Source organism: Meleagris gallopavo, chromosome 5, assembly GCF_000146605.3.
Source record: "Meleagris gallopavo isolate NT-WF06-2002-E0010 breed Aviagen turkey brand Nicholas breeding stock chromosome 5, Turkey_5.1, whole genome shotgun sequence".
NCBI lineage: Eukaryota > Metazoa > Chordata > Aves > Galliformes > Phasianidae > Meleagris > Meleagris gallopavo.
This window is the reverse complement of record NC_015015.2, coordinates 4,796,525-4,807,669: the sequence shown is the minus strand read 5'-3', so window position 1 is coordinate 4,807,669 and position 11,145 is coordinate 4,796,525. Positions and strand designations below refer to the sequence as shown.

The 11,145-nt window shown below is 46.3% G+C and overlaps 2 protein-coding genes and 1 pseudogene across 2 annotated transcripts; 1 reads left to right on the top strand and 2 right to left on the bottom strand.

Moving 5' to 3' along the window:
• Positions 1–666: 666 nt before the first annotated feature.
• LOC109367974 (olfactory receptor 5B21-like) lies at positions 667–1,635 on the bottom strand. Its single transcript, XM_019616047.1, has one exon. The coding sequence runs from the start codon at positions 1,621–1,623 to the stop codon at positions 667–669; it is 957 nt and encodes a 318-aa protein (XP_019471592.1). The 5' UTR covers positions 1,624–1,635.
• A 2,580-nt stretch (positions 1,636–4,215) lies between these two features.
• On the bottom strand, positions 4,216–5,214 carry LOC100544552 (olfactory receptor 1019-like). The gene has a single exon (XM_019616046.1). It carries the CDS (start codon positions 5,212–5,214, stop codon positions 4,216–4,218), a length of 999 nt encoding a protein of 332 aa, XP_019471591.1.
• Positions 5,215–9,509: 4,295 nt separating this feature from the next.
• On the top strand, positions 9,510–10,703 carry LOC100549568 (annotated as a pseudogene).
• Positions 10,704–11,145: the final 442 nt, after the last annotated feature.

Here is an 11,145-nt window from a genome sequence, read left to right as displayed (position 1 = left end):
TTCTGTCCTACTGCTTGAGTCAGCTGAATTAGAACTTCCAAAGCTTGTTGGTCACATGACACATATCATATGACTTCTTTTAGAGGAAAAACCACATGATTCTACAACACTGAGATAAAGCAGTTTGTATTCATACAACAAAAACAAGCTCCAAGTACTTGGGTGGGAAGAAGGCACACAGGTAACAGTCCAGGTAAAATTAATTCTTGCACGAAATTGTTGTTACAAAGCCTAGTGTTTATTTCCCTGGCAAGGCTGACAGAAGGGAAGAAATGGGGATTTGGAGAATGTTTTTGGAATCGCATTGCCTAACTCATCAACAGAATCCAAGTTGCTCCTGCATCACAAGACATCAGGTAAACTGTGTGTGCCTCATTCCCATCACTCAGGATCAAAAGGGCTTCAGTTCCTGAAATTACACATGTCAGACTATAAATGCACAGAAAAGTAACTGCAGCAATGATGATCGAGTCAAGTCATGAAAAGGCCTGATCTAAGAGCAGCCTACAACCAAACATTGAGGAACACAGTCATGATTTTCCATTCTTTTCTCCCCTCACTCATTCATAGATCACTGGAGAGTGTTCCTTCTTTTCATGATGCAGCACAGCAGAAATGCAGGGGTATAAATATTTCTGAGAAGACATCTCCATTCCCCCAAATCAGTCAGGACACCTGTTTGTCAAGGACACGCTTTCTCTCCAACACTTTCCCTAGAGCGTCCTTTACCTCCTGGTTCCTCAGGCTGTAGATGAAGGGGTTCAGCATGGGGGTCACCATGGTGTAAAACACAGAGGCCACCTTGTCCAGGTCCTGGGAGTGCCTGGAGCTGGGCTGTGAGTACATGGAAGCAGCAGACACATAGAAGAGGGTGACAGCGGCCAGGTGGGACGCACACGTGGAGAAGGCTTTGCGTTTGCCTGCAGCTGTGTGCATCCTGAGGACAGTGAGCAGGATGTAGATGTAGGAGATAAGGATGGTCACGCTGGTGATGAGCATGTTGAAGCCAACCACAAGAAACATCACAATTTCATTGATGATGGGGTCTGTGCACGAGATGGCGTAGAGCGGGGGACCGTCACAGTAGAAGTGATTGATGAGATGTGATGAACCACAGAAGGACAGCTGCAGTGCAAACCCTGTGTGAATGGTGGCATTCACAACCCCAACAAGGTAGGAGCCAGCAACCAGCAGGGCACAAACTCTGCTGGACATGGAGAAGACATAGAGCAGAGGGCTGCAGATGGCCACATAGCGGTCATACGCCATTGCGGCCAAAAGGTAGCACTCTGTGGTGGCAAAGACAGCATAGAAATAAAACTGTGCCAAGCATGCAGAGTGGGAAATGACTTTCTCTGATGCTGGGATGTCTGAGAGCACTCGGGGAGTGATTGAGGAAGAATAGCAGATATCAAGGAAGGACAAGCTGCTCAGGAAGAAGTACATGGGGGTGTGAAGCCGGGAGTCCAGCCTGATCAGTGTGATCATGCCCGCATTGCCTAGCAGAGTGACCACATAGATCAGCAAGAAGACCATAAAGAGGACAGCCTGGACGTCCCTCTTCTCAGAGAATCCCAAGAGCACAAATTCAGTGATGAGGCTGTGATTTCCCTTGGCCATCATCACAATACAGTTGCAGCTGGAAAGCAGAGATGTGGATAAACACAAAACCAGCATGTTTCCTTTTTACCCCACAGTCCAAGATCAAAGGAATTGTCTTTTTATCGGGGAACATAAAGCATGCAGGCTGCAACCAAAGGAAAACAAATTAAATGTCTCAAAACACAAATAAGCAATGTAAATGGTGCAATATGTTTGTATTATTCTGGTCATATTTTGGTTTGGTAATGTCACTTGGCAAACTGGAATTTGTGTTCTCCTTTTTAAAGTTTGTCACTTTTTAGATCCAAATAGATAACCAAAGCAATTAATTTTTTTTTAATATGTATATTTTTTTTAAAGAAGAGATGTCTCACAAGAGAAAAAGCACCAGTTAGAGAGAGACGTTTTTAGAGGCTTTCATTTAGGAATGTCAGAGGAAAACTCTCCTTTCTGCCCTTCCTTCCCATGGAGAAGTTGGGAACAACTCTAAAGGTCTTTGAAATGGGAGGTGTAGTGTAAAAATTAACACCATCTCCCCTTTTCTGTCTAGTGTTGATAACATTCCTGTGAAAATACTGAATTGAGAAAGGCAAAGGAAAGGGTTATAAAGATCAGTACCACTGGAAGCCCCAGCAATGGAAGGTGAACTCACAGAGCAAGCTACTTAGAATGCAGTTCAAAAAAATGATCACAGTACCAAGCCTATGTCTTCCCAAAAGAGAAGTTATTTAGATGGTGGAAGGAATTGCTCACTGAGGAATCCATTGCACACAATGTCAAACTCTACCCTAGGAAAGGAGTGTTCTGCTCTTGGAAAATTCAGTGCATAAGCCCTTCTCTGACTGGTACATGAGTCTCTTCAGTCTGGATTTAGAGAAATGGGGCTTCACAGACCTTTGTATTCCTTTCCAGGATTTGAAACTGCAGTTCCCAGTCAGTTTTCCTCACATGCAGCAGAACCATTGGCCATGTGGCCATGTGTCCAGGAGTGCTGCAGATGCTTGCTGCCCTGGAGCCTGCCAAGTGAAGCTCTGACCATCTGATGCCTGCTGCTGGCTCTCTAACATCTCTGATGAGCACGGCTTTGGATAGTCAATGCTTTAGCTTCTCCAAGCCTCCTACCTTTTGCTCATTATGCAATTACAACAAAGACAGGCATTGTAATTAGCTGAGACTGTGGGCTTTTCCTTAGTTCTAGCAGCTGCCTTCAGGTTAGAAAAGCTGCTTCTGGATTCCTGGGCTGTGTTCAAGAGACCCTGACCTTGGGCGAGCGATTGCCATGCAAAGGGGCTCCTGCCAAAATCCTCCCTTCCTGGCAGCTCAGCTCTCCATGGGGCCCTCTGGCTGACACTGGGCGATGCTTCCCAACTCACCTGTTGGCTCAGGACCCTTCCCAGTTTATGGAGGCATAAAGCTGAGACTTGTTCTCACCTACACCTACAGGTGAAGTGAGAAATAAGCCCGTGTCTCCCCTTGTTAATGTGAAGGGCAAGAACAATTTGTGAGCCATAAAGGGCATCAACTCCAGACCGAGAGATGGTGTTGTTTATATGATGCTTTCCTTCAAAAGTGGGGCCGATTCCTCCCCCTGGTTTGATCACGAAGGAGATTTCTCTGGGGAGCAGATAACTTTGGAGACAGCTCCTTTAGGAGGAGACTTGCACTAAGAAGTAAACATGATCTAATTCAGCATGTTAACTGAAGGGCTGAGTGTTCCTCCTTCTTCTTTTCAGGTGTGATTTGTGTCATAAACACATGGGGAAAATAAAAAAAACGAGGCATGCATTTGTGAAGGGCACCTGAACATCAGCACAGGAAGCCACAGCTGTGCTTGATGCCCTTCAGAACTGCCCCTGCGGGTGATGGCTCTGGACAAACTCCACATTTGCCACAGCTCCACGTCTGCCCATTGGCCCTGGCTGCCAAGCAGCAAGTGGAGAACGCTGTAAATTTTTTCCAGAAAAAATATTTTCTCCATGGTAAGGACGTTTGACATAGGTCAGATGAATCACATCCTCCACACACATGGTTGTCTCCAGAAGGGGAACTAGTGGTGACTAACCCAGATAAGAAGGCCTACAATTAGAATTGGTGACTTCTGCTCTGAGATGACTCAAGCCTCATTTCATGAACCTGCAAGCACAAATTATTATTTAGCTGCAGCTGGGATGGAAAAGACACTCTGCTTGGGCTGTTGTTGGACAAGACAAGCAAAACAACACATCAGGTTTATTGAAGAAAGCATAGCCTTAGTCAACAACTTAGAACATTTTCAATCAAATTGTGAAAATCACCATTTTATCCTGAGATATATATTTTAATTAATATAGAGAATCTATCATTATTGCATGGTGTTGGTATTTATTATAAGTTCCCTGTGCAGGTATGTGTAGAACTCATAATATCTCTTCCTTTGAGAGATTCACCAACAATGGAAGAGTTTCTACTACTGCTATTCCTTTCCTTCATCCTACCAAAAAACAAAATTACAAGTTATTCATTCTTCAATGGACTCAGTCCTTGGAAAAGCATCATCCACACACAAATGTCCAGCCCAAGGCAAAATACATTCCTCTCAAGGGACATGCAGGAATGTGCAATGCCCCTGTTACATCAGGTGTCCAGCGATCTGCTGTGATGTGTGACACCTGTTAGAATTTGGTTGAAGGGAGACTGCTGACAATGGCTACAGGAGGGGACCTTCCTCACGGCTCTGCTTAGAGCACTCCTCACCTCCGTGTTCCTCAGGCTGTAGATGAAGGGGTTGAGCATGGGAGTCACCACCGTGTAGAAGATGGAGGCTGTTTTCCTTTCCTCTTCCGCGCGACTGGAAAGGGGGTGGAGGTACAAGAAAGCTGCAGAGCCGCAGAAGAGGGTGACGGCAGTGAGATGGGAGGTACAGGTGAAGAAGGCTTTGTGCCGGCCCTCCACAGAGTGGATGGTGCAGACGGTGAGCAGGAGGAACGTATAGGAGACAAGGATGGCCAAGACCAAGGAGGCAATGATGAAGCCAGCACATGAGAGCATCAAGACCTGGTTGAGCCAGGTGTCAGAGCACGAGAGCTGTAGGAGTGGTGGGATTTCACAGTAGAAATGTTTCAACACATTTGGGCCACAGAAGGACAGTTGGAGGAGAGCTGTGGTGTGCACCAAGGCGTTCAGGCTGCCGGCCACGTAGGAGCCAACCACCAGCTGCATACAGACCCTGCGGGACATGACAACCAAGTAGTGTAGAGGCCAGCGGATGGCCATGCAGCGGTCATATGCCATGATGGCCAGAAAGAAGGCTTCTGTGGTGATGAATACTAAATAGAAGAAGAGCTGTGTGAGGCAGCCGTGAAAAGAAATGACTTTCTGTTCAGTGAGGAGTCCCAGCAGCAGCTTTGGTGTTATGGATGTGGAATAGCAGACGTCCAGGAAGGAGAGGTGGCTGAGGAAGAAGTACATGGGTGCGTGAAGATGAGGGTCAGTCCTGATGAGGACTATCATTCCGAGATTCCCCACCAGAGTGGTGATGTAGATGAGGAAGAAAACCACAAAGAGCAACTCCTGCATGGTGGTGAAGCCCAAGAGGACAAACTCTATCACGCCAGAGTGGTTTCCCCCTGCCATGCTCCTGGTGCCAGTTCTTACTGGGAGAAAAATTACAGCTCCTCTCCATGGGGAGAAGTCAATATGATAGTATTGCACCTTCGTTTGCCACTTTATTGTAGCATTCAATAGATAAGACGCCACACTAAAGTGGTTTTCCAACTCTCTGGTGACACGAATGGATCCATTAAGGTGAGGCCAGCATCCTTCGTTGCCATTCCATGAACTTACAGTTTCAAAAGAAAACTTCCCCTTCTAATCTTAATTATTAATCACTTTCATAAAGATGGCTATCTGTGATAAGGTGTGTCTCTCAAAATCTCAGTGAATAGACATAAATCACTGTCTTCCCCTGATCCCAGCATCAGATTCCTCAATGCACTATGTAGCCAGCAGGGAAAAAGATCCTCTATTGCATATATAAACACATATATTCATAAAATGATCCATAGCTTTTCACAAAGGGTGGAGAATCCTTCCTTTCACTTGCTTGGCTGTTTGCATTCTTGCATGTCCTCTTTTTCCAATCGAAATGAATCCATGATTCTATGGTTCCTGTGCCTTCTATCCACGCCCTTCAGAGCTCACATCTGGGTTTCCCTGGTCTGCATGAGGAATCAGTGTTTGCTGTGATCTAAATTCTGTCTCTGCTCTGCTCCTTCTGAGCTCAGCCAGATGGCAGTCACCTAAGGTTACACCAGTACCAGGCTTAGAGCTGTTGTTTAATATCCATACTTTGCCTCAATGTGGTGGAGCTTCTGCACTTCTCCTTCCTATTGCCATGAACCCAGGCATAGACAAAAACTCATCAGCTGGGTGTTGACAGAGGATCCTGGAAAGGGATATGCACAGTTTTCCTGCTGCTGGCAAAGACACTCAGCTTCACATCATCCAGCACACATCTGCCCCAAACATTCTCAGAAAATCACCCTTTCAGGTCTGTTGCATTCTCCCTCCTCAGAAATACACTCCCTGCTCCTTGGGCTGAAGTTGCTGTAAGGGCTCCATCGCTCTGTCTGCCACCAGAACATAATCCTGTTGCGTCCCCTGGTGTGGCAGGCAGATTTAAGCTTTATCCCACACCCACATCACAAATTACCAAAGGTGCGCTGGAGCACCTCAAAAGCAGTCAGCTTTCCCCAAAGACTCTGCTTAGTTAAATTTTCCATTTCTTCTTTAATACATTCTTTCACCATTGCTTTCCAGAGGAAGAGTCCCTGAGCTGCTCCTTCCAGCAGCACTCCTGTGGTCACAGACTCACAACTTTGCAGGCTCATCCAAGGGCAGTATGCACCATCACTACGCCGCATGGTGGGCTCTTATTTCACACAGCACAATATAAACAGTGTTGAGTAGTGGGCATGGACTCAATTAGCTCTCTTGTGAACATGTGAAACCAGATGCAATAAGTCTAGACAGCATATAAGTTATTCATTTATTATTTATTTTTGGCAATGGCCACATACCTTACCATTCAGTGTCCCTGTAATTTTACTACATAAACCTTATTTCTGCTCTTCTGATAAAAAAAAAGAAAAGAAAAAGAAAAAGAAAATATTTTTTACAACAAAGAACAGAAAAGAAGAAAGCCTCATGTGTCATCCATTGGAGATTATCTTCAAACACTAAACTCCACTCTATTTTAGTTCATTCCATTCCATTCCATCCCATTCCATCCCATCCCATTCCATTTCTTTTTACTCCATTCCATTTTATTCCACTCCATTCCACTCAATTCCACTCTGCTGCATTCCACTCAATTCCATTCCGTTCCACTCCACTCCACTCAGTTCCACTCCGCTGCATTCCATTCCATTCCATTCCATTCCATTCCATTCCATTCCATTCCATTCCATTTCTTCCTACTCCATTCTATTCAATTCCATTTCTTTCTATACTACTCCACTCCACTCCACACCATTCCACTTCATTCCATTCCATTCCACTCCATTCCATTCTATTCCACTCCATTCCATTCCATTTCTTTCTACTCCATTTTATTCAATTCCATTTCTTTCCACTCCACTCCACTCCACACCATTCCATTCCACTCCATTCTATTAAATTCCATTCCGTTACATTCCATTCCATTCCATTCCATTACATTACATTCCGTTCCACTCCACTCCATTCCACTCAGTTCCACTCTGCTGCATTCCACTCCATTCCACTCAGTTCCACTCTGCTGCATTCCACTCCATTCCATTCCACTCCATTCCATTCCTTTCCATACCCTCCATTCCACACCATTCCATTGCATTGCGTTCCGTTCCGTTCCACTCCATTCCATTCCACTCCACTCCATTCCACTCCATTCCATTCCATTCCATTCCATTCCATTCCATTCCATTCCATTCCGTTCCATTTCTTTCTACTCCATTCTATTCAATTCCATTTCTTTCCATACTACTCTACTCCACTCCACTCCACTCCACTCCACTCCACTCCACTCCACTCCACTCCACACCATTCCATTTCATTCCATTCCACTCCATTCCATTCCATTTGACTCCACTCCATTCCACTCAGCTCCACTCTGCTGCATTCCACTCCATTCCATTCCATTTCTTTCTACTCTATTCTATTCAATTCCATTTCTTTCCACTCCACTCCACTCCACTCCACTCCACACCATTCCACTCCACTCAATTCTGTTCCATTCCGTTCCACTTCATTCCATTCCACTTGACTCCACTCCATTCCACTCAGCTCCACTCTGCTGCATTCCACTCCATTCCATTCCATTCCATTCCATTCCATTCCATTCTATTCCATTCCATTTCCATACTACTCCATTCTATACAATTCCATTTCTTTCCATACCACTCCACTCCACTCCACTCCACTCCACTTGAATCCACTCCATTCCACTCAATTCCACTCTGCTGCATTCCATACCATTCCATTCCATTCCACTCCATTCCATTCCATTCCACTCCATTCCATTTCTTTCTACTCCATTCTATTCAATTCCATTTCTTTCCACTCCACTCCACACCATTCCATTCCATTCCATTCCATTCCATTCCATTCCATTCCATTCCGCCTCACTCCATCCCATTCCATTTCATTCAATTTCATTCCAGTCAGTTCTGTCCCTCTCTATTCTATTCTAGGGAAATCTACATGTATTCAAATTAAATTCTTCTGGCTGAGAAATGAATGTCATTTTTTCTACCTTTCTCTCATCCTCCATTCTACAATCCTCCACCACACCATCAGTTCTCTACACTGATCAGTTGTTTCTTCAGGAAGATTCCAGCTCTCCCCATCAGTCCTCTTGAAGCAGCTTTCCTATGGCCAAGGCTGCAGAGTGGTGTGGAGAGTCCTTCAGCCCGCCGGCTTTACAGCCCTGGTGGCCATCTTGGTCACAAGGACATGGCGATGGCTCATCTTCAGATGGGTGCTCACCACAGCCCTCATGTCCTTCTCTGACAAGCTGGCTGCTCTACAGCCAGCCCTGAAGTCTGGGAAGTCCCCCGTAGTGGCCAGGGCCTGGCATTGCCCCTTGTGGAGGTTCAGGTGATTCCCATCTGCCCACTTGGGATGTCATCTTGGACAGCAAAGAGCAAAACCAAAGGGAAAGGCAGAGGAGCTAGGAGGAAAGGTGACACCTCAACATGCTGCTTGTTTCCTCCTGTTTTTGTTTCATTGCACTTCACTTCTCATCATTCAACATGGCTTCTGAAACCTGTGGAGAACCCAAAGCATATATGTCTGACTTATCAGTGAGCTGCTTCCCACTCAAAGCTGTGCCTAAAGCAGTGGAAGCTGCAAAGTCAGGCACTTCCAAGTGCCTTGAAACTGCAAGGAGAAAGATGGAAAGATCTCTAATGCCCAGGAGAAGTACCATCTCTGAGGAGCTGAGAAAGGTGATGTCAGCCCCAGTAAGAGGTGTATGGGCAATTGCACATATCCACTGGAGGACAATAAAACCTGGAGCTCCACCAGCAAGGCATCGCTTTGGGTGCCCTGAGAACAAGCAGAGAGATGTTCCGTTGCTGGAGCCCAGATATAGACACAGGAGTGGCTGTGTGTCTCAGGATGGGTGGAGGAGTCCTGAACAGCATGACAAGAGGTGGGTGAAGGCATATTGTTAGTAGATAGGGATTTCCCTTTTGTTTGTGCATCCTGCAGGCTTTCCAGCTAGCTTCTAGGAAACCTTTCAATTTCATAATAAATATCTTCCATGAAAGCACAGAAATGGCAGAAGTGGAACATTTATTATAGTATTCATTTCCAGTGGTGATGACTTTGTACAGATACATTCTTTGGAAATGCTGAAAGCTTAGGATCAAATTTTGGCAGGATTGAGAGTTGCTTGGCTGGAAGGGGCAGCAGGGAAGAGCAGAAAAGACTTCCTTTCTATTTGCATGTGATATCTACTATGTGTAGGGGCAACTCTACAACCATTCTCCTAAGAATAATGCAAATGTCCTTATTTGTGACTCAGGAAAGACATGAGCCAATGCAGGTTTCCTGTGTGCAAGAGGGACCTCCACCACAGCCACGCCAGTTTGCAGTATTTCCATCACTTGTTACTTCCACTGACCACGGTATGGACAAATCACTCCATGGCGACAGAATTTATTCTTGTGGGGTTCGGTGATCACCCTGAGCTGCAGGAGGTGCTCCTTGTGGTGTTCCTCATCATGTACCTCATCAATCTAATGGGAAATGTGGGAATGATCCTCTTAATCAACTGTGATCCCAGGCTGCACACCCCCATGTACTTCTTCCTAAGCCACCTGTTCCTCCTGGACATCAGCTTCTCCTCCAGCATTACCCCAAATTCCCCCTCAGCGTTCTGACAGGGAGCAGAACCATCTCCTACAGGGGTTGTCTCACTCAGTTTTACTTCTATGTCATGTTTGGCACAGCAGAAGCCTTCCTCCTGACTGTCATGACATATGACTGCTACATGGCCATCTGCAACCCACTCCAGTACACATTGGTGATGTCCCAGGGATTGTGCCTGCGTCTGGTGGCTAGCTGCTATGCTGCAGGGGCCTTCAACTGCTCTGTGCACACAGTAGCCATGCTTCACCTCTCCTTCTGTGCCTCCCACCGCCTGGACCATTTCTACTGTGAAGGGCCACTGCTCTTTGCCCTCTCGTGCTCTGACACCAGCATCAACGGTATCTTAATGCTCATCTTTGTCAGCTGCATGGTGGGCAACACCAGCATGGCTACCCTGCTGTCCTATGGCTGCATTCTGGCTGTCGTGCTGCAGACCCACTCCCCCAGGACCAGGCATAAGGCCTTCTCCACCTGCACCTCCCACCTCGGTCACTCTCCTCTTCTACGGGGCCATCGCCATCATGTTCATGCGGCCCAGAGCCAAGAGGTCAGTCAAGCTGGACAAAGTGGTTTCCATCTTCTACACTGCCGTCACTCCCATGCTCAACCCCTTTGTCTACAGCCTAAGGAACAAAGAGGTGAGGGCTGCCCTGAGCAGGGTGAGGAGGAAGGCACTGCTCATGTGCCACAGACATTGGGGCAGCTTTTAGCTGGGCATGGCCAGCTTTCCATGGAAAGGGCCTGGAGGAAAGGGAAGATGCTGGAGCATCGAGGGGTCTGTCCTAGAGAAGGTGGGATGCAGCCAATGGTGGGAGAGACTCACAACAGAGTTGTCCTGGTCGTTTTCAGGGTTACAGGGCAAAGCTGAAGTGACTAGCTGCAGGTTGGAATCAAAGAAGAAAAGCATCTCTTTATTCCCTCATCTCTTATTGACAAATTCCAGCCAACGTAAAGGGATATGACTACTCTTTAGAAAGGATTGTTTTTGTCTTCTGGTAGACAGAAGCAGACCACCATCAGGGAAGCCTGAGCACTGCCATGTGGAATGCTTAAGAGAAGTTCAGTCGGAAGTTGTCATTATTTGATAACAAGAGCTCATTGTCACCTAACTCATATGTTACATCTCATGCACGCTTGTTAGTTCTGTTGGGG